This window comes from Durio zibethinus, chromosome 27 (assembly GCF_047325235.1).
Source record: "Durio zibethinus cultivar Kanyao isolate XHJ-2024 chromosome 27, ASM4732523v1, whole genome shotgun sequence".
NCBI classification, from domain to species: Eukaryota; Viridiplantae; Streptophyta; class Magnoliopsida; order Malvales; family Malvaceae; genus Durio; species Durio zibethinus.
In genome coordinates, this window is record NC_143188.1 from 16,994,267 (window position 1) to 17,020,293 (window position 26,027).

The 26,027-nt window shown below is 30.5% G+C and overlaps 3 protein-coding genes and 1 pseudogene across 6 annotated transcripts; 1 reads left to right on the forward strand and 3 right to left on the reverse strand.

Annotated features, from left to right (window-relative positions):
- Positions 1–3,495: 3,495 nt before the first annotated feature.
- Positions 3,496–6,211, forward strand: LOC111280143 (receptor like protein kinase S.2 pseudogene; annotated as a pseudogene). Its single transcript, XR_016334618.1, has one exon. The product of XR_016334618.1 is annotated as a receptor like protein kinase S.2 pseudogene (transcript).
- A 75-nt stretch (positions 6,212–6,286) lies between these two features.
- LOC111280144 (putative calcium-binding protein CML22) lies at positions 6,287–8,861 on the reverse strand. 2 transcript variants are annotated; one of them, XM_089756266.1, is made up of 5 exons: positions 8,658–8,861; positions 7,265–7,504; positions 6,959–7,170; positions 6,685–6,859; positions 6,287–6,587 (listed from the first exon to the last, which is right to left on the reverse strand). In XM_089756266.1, exons 1-5 carry the CDS (start codon positions 8,659–8,661, stop codon positions 6,475–6,477), a joined length of 744 nt encoding a protein of 247 aa, XP_089612392.1. In that variant the 5' UTR covers positions 8,662–8,861; the 3' UTR covers positions 6,287–6,474. The 2 variants fall into 2 exon arrangements, with proteins under 2 accessions (XP_089612392.1, XP_089612393.1); XM_089756267.1 differs by having other exon boundaries at positions 7,265–8,421; positions 8,658–8,754.
- Positions 8,862–9,697: 836 nt separating this feature from the next.
- Positions 9,698–14,106, reverse strand: LOC111279777 (protein PHR1-LIKE 3-like). Its single transcript, XM_022866809.2, has 6 exons — positions 13,725–14,106; positions 11,700–11,776; positions 11,363–11,417; positions 10,692–10,770; positions 10,540–10,609; positions 9,698–10,301 (listed from the first exon to the last, which is right to left on the reverse strand). Exons 1-6 carry the CDS (start codon positions 13,912–13,914, stop codon positions 9,855–9,857), a joined length of 918 nt encoding a protein of 305 aa, XP_022722544.2. The 5' UTR covers positions 13,915–14,106; the 3' UTR covers positions 9,698–9,854.
- Positions 14,107–23,409: 9,303 nt separating this feature from the next.
- On the reverse strand, positions 23,410–25,338 carry LOC111279925 (putative pectinesterase 29). 2 transcript variants are annotated; one of them, XM_089756527.1, is made up of 5 exons: positions 24,932–25,338; positions 24,697–24,871; positions 24,398–24,604; positions 23,964–24,211; positions 23,410–23,745 (listed from the first exon to the last, which is right to left on the reverse strand). In XM_089756527.1, exons 1-5 carry the CDS (start codon positions 25,216–25,218, stop codon positions 23,586–23,588), a joined length of 1,077 nt encoding a protein of 358 aa, XP_089612653.1. In that variant the 5' UTR covers positions 25,219–25,338; the 3' UTR covers positions 23,410–23,585. The 2 variants fall into 2 exon arrangements, with proteins under 2 accessions (XP_089612653.1, XP_022722729.2); XM_022866994.2 differs by having other exon boundaries at positions 24,697–24,856; positions 24,932–25,334.
- Between the last annotated feature and the right edge of the window lie 689 nt (positions 25,339–26,027).

Sequence of the window (26,027 nt, forward strand, 5' to 3'; positions counted from 1 at the left end):
ATATACTGCTCCCAGCAAAAGGCTATTTTTGCAAATAAAACAAACTCAAAAGTGGGCAACCCACATCACCCAACTTAAAACTACCCCTCTTTATCCTCAAATTTATTAGACATTAAATTGTTTGTCATTTTGCAATACAAGTCCCAATGTTTCCCATCACTCATCTGTAATTAAATGACTTTTTGGTGACGAATTTCTACACTTGATTGCTCTTAATCGCGCCTTTGTTTATGCTCTCACATGATTTCAAGCATACCTTTGTTTCTTTTTCACATGCCTTGTCTTTTGTGGTTTTTTTACTGTCTTTTAGTTTATTTTTGGATGATCTTATCTTCATGTATTTTTTTATTTTTTTATGCAAATGTCAATTATGAATAGAGTAAATTGATAAAATTTATGTATGCATAAGTAAATATAACTAATATGCCTTAAAAAAACAAAAAAAAAATGTATAATGTGTTAGGAGAATATACCAAATTTGATGCACAAAATTTAATCTTTAATAAAATATCAAATATATATAAACAAAAACAAATGTGCCTAAAAATAAGATCATCTTTTATCTTTGGTTAAAGGTAAAAAACAAGCCCTTAATTTCTATAAAAAAATATATAAATCCTTAACATTTTATTGTAATTAATTAAATCTTTAATTTTTTAATTCGATTCAATCGAATTTTTAATTGGATAAAATTTAATCACATGATAAAATTGAATCAATTAATCTACAAACTATAATAAATTAAACTCTTAGAAGGATTTTAGATAGAAAAGAGAAAGAAAATGGAGAAGAAAAAGAAAAAGAAATTATTTTATTTAATTATCACAATATATTAAATATATCAGTGATTAAATTTCATTTATTTTATTGATATAATATGAAATTTGATCTAAATTGAGAAAGTGTTAATTTTTTTATCCAAATAAAAATTTAATTGGATACAAATAAATATTTGACAAATTAATTAATTACAATAAAAAATAGAGATGTAAATAATTTTTTAATTATAATTAAAAAAAATTTATACCCTTAAACTTTTATCTTTTCTAAAAAAATAAAAACATGTTCGAAAATATTTAAATTTTTATTAATTAATTTAAATTTTTGAGTGCATCTGTTGGCTGTGGTCACGGATAAATCTAGGGGCAAGTACGGGTTATGATCCCAAAATTTTTTTTTGACCATGTTGTAGTTTCTAGCCGGTCCCTCTTAATTAAAGCTTGGTCCCCCCTTCCCAATTTCGTTAATCATTTGGACCCTTCATGACTTTGCTGACTTCAGTTCTAGCTATGGTGCACTTTAATCGAAATTTGTTCTCAGCAACATGTTCACTGTCCTTTCTACTAAATTGGGAAGCATTTGGAATTGTGGTGTACATGAGAAGATGTCAATTTCATCCAGCTCAAGTTCCCAGCCCAGATGGATGAATTAATTGCCTAATTTACACAACTCAAATGACAGCGTGATCACCTATATTTTGTTGGCTCGAGTGGTTAAAAATTTTAATTCTTTAAGTAAAATTTTGATTTTAATTTTTATAAATAAAAAATAAATGTTAAAATAATTTATTTTTTATAAAATTTAATTTGATTCGATTTTAAATTAATCAAAATTTAAAATAATTAGTCAAACATCGAAAGGTTCAAGCCAAAAAAAATTTTTTTTTGACAGTATGATCAATTTTGGAGCAAAACAGTTTCAATATAATTTATTTTCCATTATTTAAGACTAGTTGATGATAATTGGATATAGTTTTTAAAAATCGAAATTTTTAGATATATCAAACCATATAAAAAAATGTTTTAAACTATATGAAGGGCTTTTCTTTTCTTTTTTTTTATTGTTATCAATTATATTAAGACTAAAATTTTTGCTATATAAACAAATATTTTCATATTTTCATCTAGAATTTTGAGATAGAAATATTAAATTTTAGAATTTCTTTTTGTTTTTCAATGAATCTAATTGCCATTTTTAAGAAACAGTTCATTGATCCATAGTTAAAGAAAGAATGTAAAAAATTTGCCTTAGGTTTAATGGTAATGAAAGTTCAAAAATTTTAAAATCTTAAATTTATATCTCATCATATATGATTTGATTCAATTTTATGTGAAATTTATTTAGTTATATATTTTTATCCGTTTATTTATTGTCTAATTTAATTAAATTATTTTTTACATGATTATAGTATTTAATTATAATCATAATTTTTTATATTTTATAATTTCACAAAAAATTTTAAAATTTTCTATCACATAAAAATTCAAAATCATGGTTCCAAGTCCCAACATTGTGTTTTTTGGTGAAATGATCCAAAAAAAAAAAAAAACCAATGAAATAATTCTGCATCAGTCAAGTGAACAATAATTCAATTCCCCCACCCAAACAAGTACTTCCACATTCAATGCTTCTCACATGAACTGTGATGCTTAGCAGTAGCATTGGGTGGAGTAATTTTTTATGGTAAGTACAAGAGCTGGTAATCAGATAGGATAGGACAGCTTTGGTTTACATCATAAAGGTAATTTTGATTTTTTTTGAATTGAGTCCTATAAACTTGAAATCGTTTCGAATTTGAGACTGAAAGTGATTTAGATTCAAATAATTTTATAATTAAAACTTTGAATTATTTGAGTGTCAATTATTTTATATTCAAAATGTTTTAAATTTAACCAATAAATAATTTAACAACCAATAAATAATACATTTTACTTTAACTTTGAAAATTGAAAAACATATTTATTTTTAAATTTTTTTTACAAAAAAAAAGTTTTAAATTTAGATTGAAATGTTTAAATTATTGATTTTTTTAACCAAATTAGGTCCAATCAGTAGATTTTCGCAACAACTTTAACCGTTTTAATAATTAAAAAATTTAAAACTTAAAACACATTAATTTTTATTTATGTATTTTAAATTTGATAATTTAAAATACGATATAATAATATAATATTTATATAAAATAAATAAAAAATAAAAATAATATAATTTAAAATTTTAATAATATTTATATATAAATTTAATAAAATAACAAAATATATTTTATATATTTATATTGATGTAAATTGTAATATAATTTTTTATAAAAAATTATATGGATAGATAAATTTATATTTTACACAATATAAATATAAAAATCATGAGGTCTAATGTTTCTATTATTCCCGCGTGAAATCATCCTTAAGAATTTTACGTGTTGATTGTTGTCCTTGTTCCATAAACTATAGATTATTGTGCTGAATTGTAAAATCATGAAAGAGGATCTTCCTTTTTTTTTTTTTTTTTTTTTGGGGTGGGGGGGGGGGTGGTGTAACATCACAAAAGGGGCGGCAGCTTCCTATTTGAGAAAGTTTATAGCAAAACAATTCAACCATGCAAACCTACCAATGTTGAATAAAAGCACAAACCAAAAAGCCATTCACAAGGACAAATCATACACTACATAACCCAAAGTTTGATTCCATTCATTTTTTTTCCCTCACCACCTTTTCATTCATGTGTTCATCTAGAACCATCAACATGCAGCTAAACCGGCTTTGCTTCATTTCACCAGCTGATTTCGATGAAATCGCCCCCTTGGAGTATCCCAAAGTTTATAAACCTGCCAAAAAGGAGGTCAAGAAACATTCATACCGTGACTGTGGAAGTCAGTTTCTAGCTTTCATTGGTAATGCCTTGCGCCGGTTCTACTACTCGAGATGGGTTCATTTTTGTCACCATGATGTGCCAAGGAAACAGCAACCAAGTGTGTTTCATGACCTGGAAGGTGTTCAGATGTCGGAGAAGGTTGGTGCAGAGAATCCAAGGATTTTTAGTTATGCTGAGCTTTATATAGGTTCTAATGGCTTTAGTGAAGATGAAATTCTTGGAAGTGGGGGTTTTGGGAAAGTGTACAAAGCAGTTTTGCCTAGTGACGGAACAGTGGTTGCTGTGAAATGTTTGGCAGAGAAAGGGGAGAGATTTGAGAAGACCTTTGCGGCTGAATTGGTGGCTGTGGCTCATCTACGCCATAGAAATCTTGTTCGGTTAAGGGGTTGGTGTGTACATGAAGACCAGTTGCTCCTGGTTTACGACTACATGCCCAATCGAAGCCTTGATAGAGTGCTCTTTAAAAAGCCTGAAAACATGGGCGCAGCTCCGTTGAACTGGGAGCGCAGGAGGAAAATTGTCGGAGGCCTGGCAGCTGCATTGTTTTATCTCCATGAACAATTGGAAACTCAAATCATACACCGGGATGTAAAAACAAGCAACGTGATGCTTGACTCGAACTATAATGCACGGCTAGGTGACTTTGGCTTGGCACGGTGGCTTGAACATGAACTCGAGTACCAAATCAAGACACCAGCAACAAAAAGACACCAGTTTCGGTTGGCTGACACAACAAGGATTGGTGGCACAATTGGGTATCTCCCACCAGAGAGCTTCCAGAAACGAAGTGTGGCAACTGCAAAATCTGATGTCTTCAGTTTTGGGATTGTTGTGTTAGAGGTGGTTTCTGGAAGGCGTGCTGTGGACCTTACATTTCCAGATGAGCAAATCATTTTGCTTGACTGGATCCGTAGGCTGTCTGATGGAAGAAGGCTTTTACATGCAGGGGATGCTCGACTTACAGACGGGTCTTGCAGGCTTGCTGATATGGAGCGGTTCCTTCACATAGGACTCCTCTGCACCCTCCATAATCCGCTATTGAGGCCTAATATGAAATGGGTTGTGGAAGTGCTTTCTGGAAACATTTCTGGCAAACTGCCAGCTTTGCCTTCATTTGAGTCACACCCTTTATACATCTCATTGTCATCCCCATCCAACACCAGTGGAAGCAAGAACAACAGCAGTAGCAGGTCCCCCACCAGCACCAGCAGCACCAACACAACAGTCACATTTGCTTCATCAAACTATGTCACTGCCACTGAAGAAACTTTATATGCAACCGCTGAACTTGGAATCAATGGTTTCAGCTTATCTAACAACAGCAGTCGCCGACCAACAAATTTCTTTATGGTTGAAACTCCAAGAGAAATACCCTTCAAGGAAATCATTTCTGCTACTAACAATTTCGCAGAATCACGAAGGGTAGCAGAGGTCGACTTTGGAACAGCCTACCAAGGTTTCCTTGACAACCGTCGTCACGTTCTTGTGAAGAGACTTGGCATGACTAAATGCCCTGCATTGCGAACACGATTTTCAAGTGAACTCCAAAACTTAGCAAGGCTCCGCCATCGTAATCTGGTACAACTCCGTGGATGGTGCACTGAACAAGGAGAGATGCTTGTTGTATATGATTATTCAGCAAATCAATTGTTGAGTCACCTCCTTTTCCATCACAATAACAGAATTGGCAGCAGTGTTTTGCGATGGCAACACAGATACAGCATTATCAAATCCCTTGCTTCTGCCATTCTTTATCTTCATGAGGAATGGGATGAACAAGTTATCCATAGGAACATTACCTCTTCAGCCATCATTCTCGATCCTGAGATGAACCCACGGCTTAGTAGTTTTGCTCTTGCTGAATTCTTGGCAAGAAATGATCACGACCATCATGCAGCTACCAACAAGAACAAATCAGTTCGTGGAATTTTTGGTTACATGTCACCAGAATATATGGAATCTGGAGAAGCAACCCCAATGGCAGATGTTTATAGCTTTGGAGTGGTGGTGCTTGAGGTGGTTAGTGGACATATGGCAGCTGACTTTAGGCGGCCTGAGGTATTATTGGTGAAATGGGTCCACAACTTTGAGACACGGAGAAGGTCATTCGAGGAACTGGTTGATATTAGGTTGAATGGGGAATACAATAATGAAGAACTGTTGAGAGTGACAAAACTAGGAATTGCCTGCACACGCTCTGACCCGGAATTAAGGCCTACCATGAGGCAGATTGTGAGCATACTTGATGGGAATGACAAAAGCTTCATGGAACAAGGGCAAAGGAAGGAGGGTAGGAAAGAATGGAAACAGAGAAATGCTTCTTCTTTGTCATTGGTTAGGAGAATCCATGCTCTGGGAATACATTGAAACTCACTGAGTAACATAAAAGAGAGGCAAGTTGATAGCAGCTATGTTTTCAATGACAATTTTCCTTTCAATTAATGTATAATACTGAAGGTTGTATGTAAAACAAGAGTGAGGAGTGTTTTTGGATGTGTCTATCTTGACAAATGAGATGAAAATGTTGTACGGTATAGCACTGGTGACTTATAGTTTCTTGCCATATCCACTGCCATGAACGTCTCATACATGGTAATCACAATACAATTCAGCTGGATCAGGAAATAGATTAGAGAGATGGAACCAAAAAACAATCAGTATTAATTTATTGCTTTAATAGGGCATCTCGAGTTTGTATCATTTGAAAGAAAACTGTTATGATATACGGCAGGATACAGCAACAACAGTTTGACTAATACTTCGGATTTCATAGCTATATGAGAAAATCTTTAATCTGACCTCATTCCAGATTATTGTCGAGTGCTGTTAGCTTCCCGTGTCAGGTGTTTCTCCATCGCTTTCAATCCCAACCCAGTCGATAAAAGCAAAGAGGAACTCTCTGAAGCTGACCTTCCCATTCTTATCCCAATCCATTTCTTCTGCATTTTCCCATAGGAATTACCAAAAGAATGATTAATATAATTAATTATAGACAATACTGAGAACTTAAAAGTATAGTGAGAGAGGATGTGATACTGAATCTAGTCCTGCTGACACGTGCAGAGGATCGTTCCCAAGGAGAAGCCTCATTTAGTGCCTTCATCATGTCTTTCTTGTTCAGTTTTCCATCACCATTCTTATCAAGAAACAAGAATGCTTCAACAATAGTACCAAAAGTGGCCTCAAGCTGTGGTGAATCCATCTTCAATGTCTGAAACATTCACAATTCACCATTAAAGACACTGATTAATAACTTCTAACATAACAGGCTACGTTCTTAAACAAGGAAGAGAAACAAAAATATGTTTACTGTGGACAAATTATCAGGAGAGGAGGAAGGCTTCATTAGGAGATAGATGAGACATAGGAGAACAATAAACTCATTAAATTGTATCCCTTCACTCCTGTCAATGTCACAGGAACGAAACAAATCCTCAACCTCCTCTTTTGTCAAGCGAAGTTGCAGTTTCTCCAAGCATTTGTTCAGTTCCTCACGATCAATAGTTCCATCAGAGTCTTCATCTAGAGAGAAAGAGAGAAAGAGAGAGAGTCAATTTGTGGTAAAACTCCAAGAAAAAACCTTAGAGAGGTGAAGAGTAAACTTGTTGCAACTCACCATACTGCTCAAACACGCTTCTGAGATTTCTCAATCCGTCCCTGAAATGAGGGAACCTCAAGATTATTCTGTCAATTGATTTGAAATTACATTGTCCTGATGCACTTCTCTTTATTTCAATCATTTTCCTTTCAAGCTTTGAATCCAGCTTCTTGTAGTTGTTTGATGGACCACAATTGCAAAGCATGCCTCCTATTCTGCTGGACAATGACTTCGGAGAAGGGCAAGGACGATATTTGCCTTAAGATAAGATATGCAAATTAGATGTGAAATAACATGCTCAATGTTGGGATGGAACTGATAAATTTTAAATGATGATGCTAGTTTAGTGAGCATAATATATCTAAGAATATTTCTCTCATTAAAAGTAAAAACCGAAAAGGATGAGAAATTCTCCAAACCATCTATTTTCATCTCAGCAGCATAATTTGAGAAGAAATCGACATTTTTCTCTTCTTTTCCTTAATGTACCTTGACAGATACATTTAAAGACTCTGTCATTATTCCTGAAGTTCATTTTTACAGATTCTTATAAGAAAAAGGTCGTTTCTGTTTAGTTTCATATATTGAGTCCCTCTCCAATCCCACTTACGATTACTAGAGCAAACCTGTTGGTGAAGAGATCCTGGGACTGATGCTAGCTGCATATGTCATCAGCACTCAGCAGTTCTAATGGAGAGGTAAATACAAAACCACTTAGAAACCTACACATAATTACACTTTGCCCCGTTCCGAAACCAACATTCTTTAGACTCATGCCTATTAGTCCAATGGAAAAGAAAAAAATTGAAAATCCCAAGATTCATTCTGTAGAAGTCATGGCTCTAGGATGCAACAATCCACATTTCTTCTAGTCTCTCATCTCTCTTAGAAATCCGTCACTGCTCTACCTATCTACAGTGTCCTCAGTTTGTTTATTCTCCCTCGCATAGCAAGCTCTCAGGCTTTCTCGTTTCCTTTTTCTTACTTGTTGTCCTGGATGAAAATAGTTAGGTCTCCTTTGGTAAGCTATTGATGGATTGAAATGGATTGAAATGGATTTAAGGCTTTTGAGATTGATTATTGGCAACTTTTGAGAGATTTCCAGATGGACCTTTGGCTGGGTAACAGAGATGCTAAGTTGCTATGAAAGTTAACCATAATCAGCAATTAACAATCTGACAAAAACAATAAAGGCTACAAACATAAGTAAATAAATCTGATGTGAAAAAGAATAGAAAGAGCTGGAGAATAACTCAATCCATGAGCCTCAAGTATACATAAACAGGAATAAAAGAAAGAAAGCTTATAATCCAGAACTTCAGTAACATTTAACTATATGATAATACCAGGTAAAAGTATATATAAATCAAACAAATAAAGGGAGGGAAGAAGAAAGAAAACAAAGACATACCCATTGAAGCTTAACTTGATGGTGTTAGAGATGATGATGGAACTGCTAGTTCTTGTAAGAGAAGAAAGAGATAATAAAAGAAAAGTTTGAAGTCAACAGGGAATGATGAAGAGAAAGCTGCAGTTAGTCCCACAAAGCTGAAAAAAAAAAAGACACAGAAGGTGAAGGAAGAGAAGAGGTAAAGAGATTAAGCAAAAATGAGCTGAGTTCCCAAAGTGGAGATACCATAATAACGGCCTTTGATAACAAGGAGTGCATCTTTATTCTTTCGTTTCAAATATCATAACGGTACAAATTAAAGAGAAAAGCGCAAGTTATGCTTCACTTTGGACCGTTATCTCTCATTGCAACCAATAAAAATATGCCATGTCAGCATCATTATTACAACTGTCATTTTTTTTCTGTTTAGTGGATAAGCTTGCACTTAGTTTCATTGTTTCTCTGTTGTGAACCCAAGCCTCCTATTCCTGTGCTTAATAAGATGTTTGTTTCATCGTTTATGCACTTGCAGGTCGTATTGTTTTGCTCACATGGTAGGTTTAGGGTTAGAAAGGTGGAGAGATTGATTAGGTATTTAGAAGAGTTCATGGGTCGAACCAGACCTGATTAACACCTTGAAATCTTACACCCTAGCCTTAAAAATCATGTCGAGGAGTAAAAATTCATAGGTCAAGCTCGAGCTCGAAACATAGTATATATGCATCTGATATATAGCACCTAATGTGAGAATGAGATATTACAACCATCGTACCCATGGACAACAAATGTCATTATTTAAAATGGTAAACTTAGTTGGATTTGGAAATATAGTCCAATTCTCATTGAAACGATCGTTTAATCAAGTAAAAAGAAATCAGCACTCCAATGGAGTCGATCTTTTGGTTGTCCTTGGGATAGATTATATGCAAACCCCAAATATATTCTTATCTCGAATCTCTTAATCATGCAGTCTATGTTAACTTTAATGGTGAACAACAGTAATCCCGTCTCATATCACTGTGCAAAGGAAGGCAATCTCAAGTTTTAGAGGTAACCCCATATTCAAAAGAAATCTGCTTTTAGAATATACCGATCATTGATGATAGAGTTGATAAAAGAAAAAAGGACATTTAGATTAACTAGACAAAGAGTAAAACAAAAGTTAAAAATACTAAAAAGAGAGAAGGTACCATTTCTAAGATGGAAATGTCCCGCTAATCAACTAATATTAGGCATAACCCACTCTATTTCTTGCCTTATGTTGCCATCCAAGGGCAAAGGGCCTCCATTGCCGAACAAGGGCCTCGGCCTCTTTTTCATAATAGCAGAAGGTGAACCAACAGCCATTGGAGAAACAGGGCTTCCAGTAGAAGTCAAGCAGCTTTCGACAGAGCGATTACCAATTCGGGCTGGCATAATGGAAGTAGTTTTGTTCTCTAGAGCTGCCGCAAGTTCAGACAAAGAAGGCAATTTAATGTCATCAAGAGGGACCATCCCTTGACAATCATTCGAAACCTTGATAGCAAGTTCAGAAAGCTCTTCTCTGGCAGCTTCAAGACCAGCTGAAGCAGTAGTTTGATGATTGAGAGCTCTACAGGCTTTATCGAGTATTAACTGTAGGTATTTGCCTTGTGCTTCAATCCGAATTTGAAGACGACGCTGTACCTGCTAAGTGAAACCATTAGCATGTGGAAAAATCACACACGAAAATTTCTTGCACGACAAAGTGTAACCATATACTAAGGAAAAAGAACACCCCTATGAGGTCATTGAAATTTTCAACATCAGCAAGGGGCTTTTGAAAATTTTCACTTTATTGGCTAGCATATGCAAGTCAATAATTAACCGTACAAATACTGAAGAGAGCCAATGCTAACCAAAAGTCCAGGCCACTATAACCAACCTCCAACTGTTCATGTAGTCTTCGTTGCACTTCCATCTGCACTCTAAGAGCTTCAGTAACCTGGTAACCACTGTTTGGAAGATAAAATTCAGCATTCATTCAAAGCCCAAGAAAACTAAGGAGATTGTCAAATGAGATAAGAAATAACATACTCAGTCAAGTCTTGTGCCACCATTCTCGATGATGATGTTGGAGATGAACCAGTGTCCTGACTTTCCGCAACACAAGAAGCTGAAACACCCATGACACAACTAATTATCAGTCAATTAAGAATATGGATAGCCTATTATCTGGCATCTATCACTTTACAAGAGATAATTTCCAGGATCTCCACCAAGAACCACATATAAATCATACACATGGCAGAAAGGAGAACAATTGAGAAGAGATTAAATGCCAAGACTGCCCAGATGTGAAATTCATATAAAAATAATTTTAAAAATAAAATTTGGTAATTTTATCAAAATCCCAAGAGCTAATGTCTAAAAACATCCAGTCAAATACCAAGACCAACCAAAAACTAAAATTCATATAAAAGTCATTTTAAAAGCAAAAAATTGGTCATTTTATCAAACCCCAATGCCATCTGCCTTCCTGAGTGTAGTTGCTTCTAATGTAATAATCTGGGTGAGTATGATAGAAACTTTTCTTAATGGTATTCTTGGCAGAGTTGAAACATTCAAATAGTCATAACACTTGATCATGACTCATAAGTACATCAAAGATACAGGACTAAAAAAGGTAGAAGGAAGAAGTTACTGTATTCATTATTGAATGCACAAACTCCAAAGTAATTGTAATTTAAAGAGATCAAGAAGCATACCATCCTTAGAGTTATCAGTTGATTCCTTGCAAGATTGCTTCCCCAGCCGGTATTTCTGCAAATAAAGGGCATCGAGTAAAGAAAATAAAAAATACAAAATATTAGAATTTCAAATAGATTAGCAGGTAAAGTCCCCTCCTCTCAACACAAACACATGTGACATTAATGGGTGCAAAGAAAATCAGACATTAAGCTTACTAATTATGGTAAATCATGATGCAAATCAAGATCCATCTCTGACAAAGAAAAGAGAGGGGCTGAAGACATGAAAGCACCAATATAAAGTAGTGAACAATTTGAAATCATGATCATTAAAGAGATGGCAGTAACAACAAACCTGAAGATGTGATTTCAAGTGATAGAGGGTAAGGCCTTTTACTCCCATTGTTCTCATAATAGTCTTAGGGGTTGCTTCTGCAATGCACATTCAGACATAGAAAGTAAGCCACATCAAGATCTATAACTTTAGAATAACAAAATGCAAGAGCATATAAGACATAACAGAAGGGTACATAAACTTTGATTCTTATAATGTTGTTGTCAATCAGCTAGGTTTGCTTCACATAAAATCACTCTGAGATTCAAATAGAGAAACATGCATGATCAGCCTTGCTAAGGGGTTATATTAAACCATGGCACAATTATAATTAGAGAAGTTGGGGTACAAATCATCTACATCCTCGGTTGAATATGAACCAAGCTTGGACCAGGAAATAATGTCCCAACTTCCTACCCAGAACATACCAAGCCTGATAACCTTTTGCTTCAGCAGTAATAAGCCTCAATCAAACAAAATGATGCCAGAAAGAAAGTTTAACAGACAGACATTAGTGGCCCAAGGATTTAGGTGGAAAGTATAGGTGGTTGCCAATTGGCTATCACAAAATCACTCATAATTGTCTTACATTGTTATTTATATGATTCTATTTTACTGCATTGAGACAAATATGCTGCCATTTGTCTCAAAATCACTAACAAAAGCAATTATTTTTCGTTCTTTTTTCTTGCATTTTTTGACCTCACACCATCAATATGATTTCAATTCTCCACAATCATCACTATTACAATTGCAAGCTCAGGTATAATTAAGCATTGCATTCAAAAGGAAAGAATACTATGGTAAGATGTTTGTACAATTGTTTCTTACAAGCAGTGTCCAAACAACATGACTTTCTGCACAAACCCGGTGATTTTGCTCTGATTTCAAAACTTAATCCTTTGGCATAATTTTTGCAGGAAGAAAATACTAATACTAAGAATATTCTTCCCAGACCAAGACAAAGTACCACAATTGCTGTAGTTTGTCTTCCAACAAAAAGTATGCTGACCAAAATTATTGAACTTAATGGCTCCAAATCAAGGTTTTGTCCTTTTGGGTGTATTTTATCACTAGAGAAGTACCCCAGAAACATATAGTGGGCACACAAAATTTGAATATTACCAGAAAGTATAACTAGATGAACAAAGAGAAAACAAAATTAAGTTCAATGAATAAGCTGGTCAATGTCTACTTGTTTATGCAAATATATGTTGTGTACAAATGTATCAGAAGAAAGTTCCTTCCAGTAAAATCTTAAAGAATAGGTCCAAAATATAGGATTGGCAGATATCTTCCACGGCTAAAGAGCCAATAGCAACGAGGTAAAGTTCCTAGACGTCATGATGCACTTTCAAATGACGTTTATGGAAACAATAGAGAACATGATTCTAAATCATAGCAATGAGTACAATGAAAAACAATTGTGGCTGGTAATTAAATCAAAGCTGATATGAAGAACATGATAACAACATATCTTCTTCATCAAAAGAAGGCAAACAACACTCTTTAAATCACTTCAACTCATCCTAGTAAAAAACTATATCAAAAATCATCAAACAAATTAGTTCAACAATCAAAAATAGAATAAAAAAAGGGCAAAAACACCCTGAGTTTGAAAAATGAAATAAAATTTATGAACTTTCATCCATGACTACATACAAACCAGAATCACCATAACACAAATTGAGCAAAAAAAAAAAAAGCATTAACATTAAAACCCAATATTTCCAATCGCATTTGCCAAGGAAAAAAAAAAGCCCAACTCTCAAAAGCACAAAAGAAACCAACCCAAAAACCAAAATAAAACTATCAATCCCAAAGAACCCAATGCCCAAATCTCATCGCTATTCTATCACAAAAACCACAAAACCAAAGCAACATGAAAAAGAGAAATTTTAAAGAAAAAAGGCAACCCACATTTCAAGAACTAAATGTAACCCAAAATCCAAAAGTTTCATTAAAAATAAACTTAATAGTTTAAAGGGGGAATCACATGTTAACAGTACAAAGCAAAAGCAAAGACAACCCATAAACAAAACTCACTGTCAGGGCCGCCAAGTTGAGTAACCGCATCGACGAAACGTTCATGGAGCTCAGCTGTCCATCGGAGTCGAGGCTTCGGATCGGTTGTCAGGACCAAACAAGCATCACCAGGCAAGTTTGTCCCATCAAGCGACACTTGGTAATCTCCCACGCTTCCATCCAACGGTAACGACCGAATAACCGGGTACATCTCTTCTGAAACTTTTTCCCGAGAAAGTGACCGGAAAATGCAGCGCGGAATCAATGAAAGTAAAAGAGTCGGGCTTTCTTTCCGTCTTCGGGTTCGGGTTACGTAGCCCTGAAGTGAGAGAAGAGGAAGATTGATGGATGGGAAGGAAGAGAGAATTATAAAAGCGAAGTGAGTGAATTTTGAGGCATGCAGAGATTCAGACAGCGATGTGTTGTTGTGTCCTTATCTTTCACTTTCAACTTTCTCTCTCTCTCTCTCTCTCTCTCTCTCTCCTCTCTTTATTTTAATTCAATTTATTTATTATACTAAATGAATAAATTTTTAATTTGTAAAAGCTAAAAAAAAAAATTTCTATATGCATATGGGTAGTCTAGTTGGCCCATCTTATTAATTTTTTTTTATTGCTTTTTTAGTTTTTTTTTTAAATTAAATTGAAATCTTTTGGTTGAGTATTTTATAAGAGAGTTAATTATTTTTTATATTTAATGTTAAACAATTTATAATTTGAATTAAAATCATTTTTTATAATTAACAGTGAGGTAATTATAAAAATTAATTGAAAGATGTAATTACGATTTAAAATTTATGATTTGAAGATAAAATAATTAAATATTTACTTTATTATTTATTTTAATAAAATAATTTATTTTTTCTTTCTAATATAATATTTTCTTTAGACATTTTATTTTTCATAAAAAATTTTCACAATAATATCAAACACTAAAACAATTGTAACAGCTTTGCTAAACTATGCTTGGTCCACCATAATTTTTTTTACCATTTAACTAAAAAGTTATAACATCATTACCATTTAACCCCCACAATATTTTTTTTTATTGATTTAATACCTAAGAAAGTTTAAAAAATATATTTCACTTACTTCAATCCATATTACTATTCGATATTTTAATTGATAGATTATAGATTTTTGGAAATCAATCACTTGCCACACTTCCATTCTTCAATTTATTTTACAAAAATCAAGTTGCTTGGCCTTGTACAACTATAGGTGTCCATGAATTTGATTGGACCCAATTGACACTTTTAATAACTTGTCAAAAATTTAGCCTAGTTTGCCCAATAAAAGTTCATTTAAATTTGTTTATTTTAAATTTAATATTAAAATGTTATATTAGTATTCAATAATAAAATATTTTACGAATTGGATCGACTTTAACTTAAAAAGTCATGCCCAAAATTCTTGGAGATCCACTAAACTTGTACACATGTATGATTTTTGTAACATGTAAGATTTCGTTTTATTGGTAATTTTATTTTTTATTTTTTAATAAAAATAAAAAATAAAAAAATATTAATAATAAGAGATAAATAATAGCAAGAAAAAAATAAAAATACCAACCAAATTAAGTCAAAGTGATTCAATTTTAGGTAATAAAAATAAAAAATAAAAAAATATTAATAATAAGAGATAAATAATAGCAAGAAAAAAATAAAAATACCAACCAAATTAAGTCAAAGTGATTCAATTTTAGGTTACATGTCTGAAAATTTTGGGTCATGAGATTTAATTTTCGGAGCTTGTTGTCAACGGAAAGAATAAATTATGGGCACATACTCATAAGAGGAGAAAAACTTAAGATAAAGTTTATGAAATTATTTATTAAATTAAAATCAAAAATTAAAATTGATAAATTAAAATATCTTATCATATAAATTAAACAGATAAAATTTAAAAATATTTTAATAAATTTTGATATATTTTTTTAAAATAAATATTTTTAGTAAAAATATTTATAAAATTTTTATCATTAAATATTTTAATAATTTTTTTATATATTATTGATTTTTATATTAATCTCTATCAATTTATTAATTCAAATTTTTTATTTATTTATTTTTAATAAAAAATTTTACATACTCAACCTATAAAACTTAATATAAGTTTTATCCGTCCGTCAGAGTACTTTAATATAAACAAAGTCGTACCAAATTTCATAGTTTCATATTTCGAATTTCCCATTTTTATTATTTTTGGAAGTTAGGAGTGGTTAGTCAGTTTCACTTTTTGATAAACTAATTTATCAATATATATATATATATATGTGGATGTTGGAAATACCCGACGTTAGTTCTTACTTCTAGACAAAGATACACACATATTAAATACTTTAGTTTATAGGGCTTGAATTTGATAATAAATTATAGAAAGATAATTTTTTTTAAGAATTTGTTAAATTTAAAAGTATATATAAATTTACTTAAATCAATCCAAAAATATATATATTTTATAAAGTTTTAAAAAAATTAATGCTTAATAAAAAAATTTCAAGAGTATTTAAAAATATCTCGTGACATTAAAAATATTTTTTAATGAATAAATGTTTTAGATAAAAAAAATTATTGCAAATATATATTTTGATAATATATAAAATAATAGCCACCTTAAAGATGATCTCACCGAGCATGAAACCCGGCGTTAGGTGGATAAGGAGAGAAAAAGGCGGTCCAAGGGCACAGGGAAAGGAGGGCGGCTAGTAAAGGCCCCACAAATGTATTGAAAAAAAGGCACCTTGGTTGGTTCATGGTTACTGTTATTTGCCAAAAGTAGAGAAAGTCGTCTAGACAAGGCGATGGAGAGGAGGGGAAGCTGACGGCGAACTTTCAGACAAAAAGTGTAGCGGTTTTCTAACAATAGTGACGGCGGTGGGCTTCCTTGTTTTGTGTTGTTATTGACAAAACTCTCTCTCTTTTTCTCACCATTTCATGTACAGGACATAACTTGGCGCAGCAGCAAAATGAAATCTTGAAATGACACGCAATAATTTAACTTTACTGTGATAGCTTTTTGCATTTATTGCTGGGAAATGTTGATAAAGTTGGGACCTAGGCTCTTTAATTGTGAATGAATGGCCCAAATTACAAACGTGTTGGGTGAGAAAATTTTATTTGAATTGATTAGAACGGAAGAAATCGAGTGAATTAATTAATTTTTAATTTTTAAAATTAATGATTGAATTGATTAGATTAATTGATTTTTAAATAAAAAATAAATATTTTGAGATAAATATTTTTTTATAAAATATTATTAAAATTATTAAAATTTTTAAATAATTTAATTTAAATAATACTTAAATTTAAATTTTATTAGAATAAATTTTTGATTAAATAATTATTTATAATAAGATAAAAAATTAATAAAAAATTTAATTATTTAATTGAATTGAATCCGTCTTTTTGTTGGGTTGTAATGTAAATAGTACTGGATGGAGCTCGAAGAGAAACATCCATTTTTTACGGGCAAGGATCTAGGGTTAATTAATGGAAACAAATAAGCTGAAACAACTTCGTAAGTCTATTTTTTATATAGAAATCGAAAGGCTCCGATTCAAACTATTTTCAAATCAAAAAGAAAAATTGTTGGAATTGGTAAAACTCTTTCGATCAAAAGTCTATCATGTGGGATTAATGATTCTTTGATAGAAAGAAAAAAAAGAGAGAAAAAGGGGCATGTTGCTGCCATTGATTTTAGTCAATTTAAGTATAGACTATTATTTAAAAATTATTGATAGATTCAATTATTTGTTAAATAAAAAATTATTAATTAAATTATTATTTTTTTCAAATTAAACTCTTCGAATCAATCATTTGCTCATCTCTACAAACATGAGACGAAAGTAGAATATAAGAGGCAGTTTCATATCATTTTGAGTAAAAAATTATTGAACATTTTAGATTTAAGTTTTTTTAAATTTAAATCTTTTTAGATTTTAATCATTATATCTTAATCAAAATAAATTTAAATTGTTAAATTTTAAAATTAAATTAAATTAATTTTATGTATCTTTGATTAAATTTTCAAATCATTTTAATTTAAATCATTTCAAATTTAAATTAATTTAAATGCAAATTACCTCAATTTTAGATTATCAATTAGATTCGAATAAAATTTTGAATTTAGGTCATATGAACTAAAGAGATGAAGGATTTAAAGAAATTTTGAAAAATCACCTATTTAGTTGAAATTAAATTTTCACATAAATTTTGAAAATTTTTTTTATTTTTATACAAATAAGTAAATTTATTTTTTAATTTTTAAAAACCTTGATTAAAAAAAAATTCCTTAAAAACCTTGATTAAAAAAAAATTCCTTTCTCAAATTTTTTATCTAAGCCCATTCTTAATTCCTTCTTATGAAATTGGATCTAAATTCAAAATTTATCTCAATTATTTAATATAATTATTTTTAAAAATTAACATTAAATAAGTTTGAAATTAAAATAAAAAAAATAAAAAAGGACCAATGATTTAAGCGCCAGTTATGAAAAAGTTAACTTTTGACGAGCTGTCAGTTGCTAATAAAATAATCCGATGACAAAAATTTGAAACCAATCATAGCTTATTTGGATAATATAAAATAATTTATAAATTATAGTTTCTTTATCTCAAAATAATTGTTTGTGCGAATTATTTTTTTAAAATTAATTCAATTTTGATAATCATTTTTAATAAAATTTAAATAATTAAAATTTTAAAATTTGAAAAACAAATTTTATTTTATTTTAATTTAACATAATTTTTTAAAAATATAAATCAAAATTGAATTAATTTGACTTAAAAAATCAATAAAAAGTAATAATTTTGAGTCAGACAAAGTATATATACAACAAAATTTTTTTAAAAGATGATTAGTATGAAAACAATGCATTTGAGGCCTGATTAGTTTAGCAAGCAAGCCACCCTCCACCACCCTATTGGAAAATTATGAATTAAATTAAAACAGGATGTGGATAGGAACATTTATATATTTTGGGCCAAATTAAGACAATTGACTTGTTTCTTGGTTTTTTCTTATTAAAATAGTAATAAAAGAGTAGCAACATATTTTATACACATGAAAAATAGCCTATTGGAACACACCTATCTAGAAGCAAGCTGTTTAAGACCTAGTTATCATATACATAACTACCAACTCCCTTATAATGTTTTACTTCATTGATAGGATCAATTGTTATTAGTAGTTTTGTTCATATATGCTAATAGATTTGAAAGTGAATATTAAATATATACATACATATATATGATTTTATAAAAAAAATTTAAAATTTTATATATATTTTTTAGAGTTAAATTTCCATATCCAAATAAATGTTGAATACAAATATTTTATAAAAAAATAAAAATTTGAACAATATTCATAAGTTTGACCTTTGATTTGATTGTCATCAACTAGAAAAAGCATGGAAATAGAACATAATGGACAAGTAGAAATTAACCAATTAACTTACCTTGTTTTTATTTTTTTTTTTAATATCTAATTCTAAGAATTGTTTAGTGGGTTGATTTAAACCACTCAACATGATTTTAGGTCCCCTCCACATTATAAGATTTTCAGTAAAAATTGCCCAAAGGAATGAGACATTTGTGGACGAAGACTGCTCTTTCTCTTGTGTTCTTCAAGGCATTTAGGTATGCTAGGTCTTGATTGTGGCACTTAAGAGTCAAAGTCAATTAAAGATGATAATAGATCAGATTGAAGTGAATTTTTATTTTTTTTAACTTAATTTAATGATTTTTTAAATTTTTTTTATTTGAATCTGATATGATATTATATAAAATTATATATTCGATTTAAAATTAATAAAATATTATTTTTTAATATAAAATATAAAATTAAATAAATAATTTAAAAAATAATTATATATATCGGATCATAAACAAATTTACCTAAAATTCAATTCAACACGATTTAAAACTCAATTTAAAAAATAAAAATTTTTAATATCATATTGAATCAAAACGCATCAAACACAAATTAAACCGCCATCTCTATTAAAGTCAACCCATTGGACCACTCTTAAATAGTTCTAGTCTTCTGAACGAGTCCCCAACCAAAGCCACAAACTTTTCATTTGCAAACAGCTATGAGCCAAAAATCATCCCACCAACTACAATTATTTATCAATTATAGGCATCAAACTAAGACCATGAAACCATGGTCTTAGCATTTGACTTTACATTTGAAGAATCCATTGCCACCCATGATCCTTTTTCCTTTCCTGTTGTTTTCTTTCCCAACAAATTATATGAAGTTATATTATTGTCTGCTCAAAGGGCAACATTACCAGCGCATAATTGTTGTAGAATAATTCTACCATATATTCATATATATATATATATATCTTTATTCAATGGTTAAACAATTTTATAAAGATTACTCCATAAATTTGAAGCTTGACAAATCGATTCACATAATGATTTTTAAAATGTAACATTTAATAAATTTAGGTTTGAATTTTAACATTAATAATTTTTTTTTAATTTTTAAGTTATGATTTGTTTTTACCAAAAAATAATAACCTTTTTCTTTCTTTTTTTTCTTTCACCGACATGCTCCGTTTGGTATGAAAGAAAATAAAAAGGAAAAAAAAAGTTCTAATCTAATGATTGTGCTGTAAAATAAGATATGCTTTTATGTAACTCAATCATTAGATTAAATTTTTTTCTTTCCTTTTTTCTTCCTGCCAAACAGAAATGGTACTTAATTGTTCATGTGAAAATGGAGGATGCTGCAGTTCAAAGTTTTGCTTGTTGCTGCTACAGGAATACAACCATTAGCTGCCAATTTTGAAGCCAAAAACAATTCAGTCCAGATATATCACATGGCACGGTTGATTAATTAAATCATCCTCAACTAATAAAATCAATTGCCCTTGATGAATAGATACCATTAAATTAAGAAAGAACATAAAAAAAAAAAAAAGGAAAATGGAAAGGAAAGGTACTTCTGGCAACAATGTAAGGTTCAAGCATACAAAAGCCAACCATTATTTTATCACCAAATGACACATTTTTTGATAGAATCATGTATCTGTTTTGTATTTGGATTTGTTTATGACAGAGCAGAAAATGAATAATTAAAATAAGGTCCATACTAGAGCTATTCATGGGTCGAGTTTATATATGATATTTTATCATTTTAAATAAATTTAGGTTCAATCCAATTTGATTTTTCAGATCTCATTTTTTGTCTAATTCTTACATGTAATAATAAAATCTAAACTCACAAAAAGCACTAATATTTAAAATTAAAAAAATAATTTTTTTCATTTTTTTTGTAAATTATTAATTTAATTAATTTAAATTAAATTTATAAGTTATTTGGATTTAAATCCAATTTAATTTTGTTCATACAATTTAAAATTGGATCATTATTTTAATATTTTGCATAAAAAAAAGTTTTATCCTATTATAAGTAATAAAGGGTTTTATTCTATTATAAATTATAAAACAAATAGGCCTTATCTATTATAAAAAAAAAAAAAATAAAGCAAATGAATCTTATTTCATTATAATAAAAATATTTTTTTAATTTTAAAATTTCGAACCTTAAATGGTGAAATCCAAGTTCGATCTTTTTTTTTTAATCAAATTTCATTTATTTGTCTAAACCCTTTTAATAGGCTTAATATTAATGTTCAAATCTTTTAAAATTTTGAGCAAACTTTAAAATTCAGATGGACAGCTTGACCCTTAAACAAGTCTAATCCATACACCATTTTTTATAGTTTTTTTTTTTTCATAAATAATACCCAAACTTTTTCAATTATCCTTCTTGAACATGTATCACATTCAAGAAATTTCTACAATTTATAGCCCTACCCAACCCTCAAAAAATTGTATAAAATAGATGAATTCTTGGAAATATCTGTCTGATGGTATCTTGTGTGAGTTGAATTTTGCTCATGTTAGTCTTTTTATGTTTTCCTGTAATGTTTAAAGAAAAATGTATTGTGTTCAATACAATAATGTATTAAAAAATAAACAACTTGCTGCAATTTGATAGAAGCAACTTTCTTCTTATATAAGCAGTATTTTAAATATTAAAAAAAATCTTTTATAAACTAATAATGAAAATCTTAAATTTTAAAAGATGGTTACACTTTATTAGAGTATATTTAAAAATTAATATAATAAATAATAAAATATATTTTAATATTTTAATTTCATTAATGAAATTGAAGAATTTTTACTGATCATGTGTATGGAAAATATTCAAGTATTTCAATAGTAGTTCCTTGAGGTAAAAATCCATTATTATAAAACAAAATTAGAAAAAAAATTCATTGGTATTTCATTATGATTGAATAGTACTCAAGTATCATGCATTTTTCTCAATGAATTGCCAAATAAACCAAGGGAAATTTGTCTTGGTAGCTAGGAAAACCAATTCATAAAGAGTTTATGGGCTTGCATTTCTTTTCTTTTCTTTTCCTTTTTTCAGTCCTTTGCTGGTATAGCTAATTGGCTTGTATATTGCTTATATCCTATTTCATCTCCCATACATTAAACCAAAAAATGGCAATTACATATGTCTAGGGGTATAATCGAATCGAGTCGAATCGATACAGTGAAAAGTTTGAGCTCGAACTTGGCTTCCAACTCGAGGTTCGATACTTAATTCGAATTTGATCGAGTTTCATATTCTTAGCTCGATTTCGATTCGTGATCGTGATTGAAATAGAACTATTTGAATTCGCTCGATTAATATGTTAAAATAGCTCGATTCTTATATTCGATAAGAGTTCGATTATTTGTGCTCGAACTCGAATTCGAGATATTTTATTAATTAAAATAATTAAAAAAATTTAAATATAAAAGCTCGATTAAACTCGCGAGCTACTCAAACCGAGTATAAGAATAATCGAACTCGATTCGATCGATAAGTCGAGTTACTCGAGCTCGAACTCGACTTGATAATAATCAAACCGAATTCGAATTTTATTCGAATTGAACATAAATAACTTACAAGTACTAATATATCATTTACAACCTTACATATGTCATGGTTTTAATCACATTCCTTGATGACTTCATCCAAATTGTAATTCAAACTCAATTAGAATTATTTAAGTAGCTCATGTAATCATCCTTAAAATATTCAATTCAATAAATTTGAGATTTAAATTTAAATTTTTACATTTTTATTCTTAAATTATGATATCTTTTACATAAAAAATTCAAGGAATCTTTTAAAAGAAAATATTAATAAAATTCTAAGAAGTTTACAAAAGCTTTAGGTTCTTCGACAAGTGAGCCCAATCCACAATATCTTCAGTCCTTCAGACCCAATTAGCTATATTATGGGCCAAAGTTTGTATTTATCAAAAGAAATTTACATCAAAGGAACCTGTCTGGCACTGCTGAGGCATTTCCAAATTCATGATTGGGAGATCGATGTGGTTCTTGGTAAAAGAAAATATTAATAAAATTTATAGTGTTGTTTATGATTCTTTCTTATATTTAAGATGGATATTTAATTTAAAATTAATTGATAATAAATAAAATTTTTTGTTATATTTATATGTTTAAAATGAGTTCATAATATTTTTAATTTAACCGATGATTTTTTTTTAATTATTGTATCTATCATATAGTATGAACATTATGTGTTGATGTAACAAATTTATCATGTGATATGAATTTCGAATCGTAAGCATAACATATCTATCACCGATAAAATAACCCACATAATAATATGGCAAATCAATTGGGAAAAATGGAAAAAAATTTATAGTTTTGGGTTTTTACTTTGATAAGGTGAAAGAGAAATTTTAGGAGTAAAGAAACAATAGAGTATCATATGACAAAGGAAACAACAGTTGTCATGAGACAAACAGAAATTGTTGTTCAACAGATAAAACCTAACATATCTAAACAGGCAGGCTTTGAAGCCACCCTTCAGTGTCAATGAATGACATGCTACTCAATTGCTCCACGGTTTCAACGTCCAGCTTCTTTTCCCAGCTCACCCTCCTGGATGTATCAGATCCAGGTCCATGATTTCCATACTCAGCAAAAGTTAAGTCGCTCCTATTCAAATTAAAACCCATTAAAATCAAACCATTAAAAAATCCGAAGCTTAAGTCAGTTCATTGGCATAACCACTTTTAAAAGATGTCATTCAAGTTTAAATCTTAATATATGTAACGCCTTCGCTTGTTTTTAGGCAATGATCTCATTCGTAAACAAAAATCAATCCATTATATGACTTTTCTGATTGATTATAATGTAAAAACAAATTAACTTACTCATGGCCAACGAAATTCCAAGCCTGCCAACCACTAGGCTGAATAATGTCTGAAAATTTGCAATTATAGAACAACACCCTGGAATAACCTCTCCATGGCCTGCCCAAGAAAGTTGTGCCACTGCCAAACACATTGCAATTCTTGAACACAAATCCGTTTGCATCAAATGGATTGGTTCTTCCTTGTGCTGTGATAAAACCTGCAAGACCTGCCTCTAACTCTTCTCCAAGAAAATGTATAGCACAATCCTACAAACAGTATATCATTAAAGAAATTAACAATTGGTTCATAAAGCTAACGTTTAGAGGTGGTATGCAGTAGGTGTAAGATTCAAATTTAAGCAATGCAACTCCCTTTGTACCAAGAAAATAGATAAACAATAATTTCATTTTTGTTGCATCATAATAATCATTGTAATTAATTACTTGTAGTACCTCATAGATAGATTGGCCATTGCCAAAGATGAAATCAACAGCACCTTCAATGGTGCAATCTTTGAAGTAATGGCGGCCTTGATCATCCCACAAAGTATCTTGCACACTTGAGAACCCACATCTATAGAAGAAAGACTTGTCGCCGCCGATCATTGCAGCAACCGCCGGTTCCCTTGGATTTTGGCTATTTGGACTGTTGTATGAATTCTATTCATATTGATACAAGGAAAATTAAACTTTAGAAAAAGATTAATATTTCATAGTATTAATAAAAAAAAAATTCAAAAGTGATTTCTTACCACAAAACTCATGCATTTGACAACAATATTATCAGCTAAAGATGAGAAAGTAGGGGTTTGTAGAAGTGATTGGTGATCATCCCAAACAACCAAAGTTTCTTTCTTTCCAGCTCCTTTGAGAATTATAAATGGCTTATCATATGGAATCTTCACCTTCTCCCTACATATATATACACTGAAATTACATGCAAAACTATGTTGAAATGCTTCAAATTTATGTTTCATATGCATTTACCTGTATGTACCAGCTTTGATATGGATACAAAACCAGTTGTCATTATTGGATGGAATGAAGTCTATAGCTGATTGAATGGTGGAAAAGTTGCCATGCCCTGATTGTTCAACCACCAATGTTTTGCATCCTCCACCTGCTGATCCTTGTTGAAAACTGAGTAAGAGAGCAATGAACAGACAGTAAAGGCTGTGAATTGGGAATGCCCTCATCAGGATTAATGTAAACAAGCATGAAAATTTGAAGAAGTTGAATGGAGAAGAAGGGCACAATGTTGGGATTTTTTCCATTGTAATCTGAAAGTTTTTAAAGGAAAAAAAACTGTCGAAGGGTTTTGGAGGGAAACTTGAAAGTCAATGTTCTGTTTATGGAAACTATATTGTACATAATTAACATCAATCAGAAAAAAAAAATTCTTTCTTTTGCTGTTTGGGCGCCTTTGGCACCATTAAAGCATTTTATCCATGCAAAACATCAAGGACTCAAAATAGAAATAAATGCTGAAAAAATTTATCTAACTATTAAGGAAAATTTATAAAAACATGGAGCTTAGTTTGGATAAATAACAGATTTTTTTATATAAAAATGTCAGAATTTAAATTTTAATCATTGAAATTAAAAATATAATATTTTACTAACAGATTATACCAAGCGAAACTTGTGTAATGAGATAAAGAAAATATTGTAAAATGGATCTCTTTGCCCTTCATGTAAGTCAAAGTGAATGTTTTAACTTCCTTGACTATTAAAGCTTCTTGGTTGGTCTCCTCCATTGATCAATTCCCTTAATTTCGTTTTTCCTTATATTTTCTTGTTTTCTTTTTCATTTTTTGGATGAGTTTATGTTTACTTCCACCATTTAAGACATCATATCTTGATTTGATTATGTGAAATTCATGGCCCTTGGTTTAGCCTTTAATTTGCAGTTACAGAAAATTTTTTAATTACATTTATTAACCATGATTAAGCCTACGACAAATATTATGCGGCCAACACTGACTGTCATTTGTCAAGTGGGAGGGAAAAAGAAAAAATTTTCACCAAAGCATGCAAAAGTTTTTAAATGAATGAAAAAGAAAATGTTTTTTTTTTTTTTTTC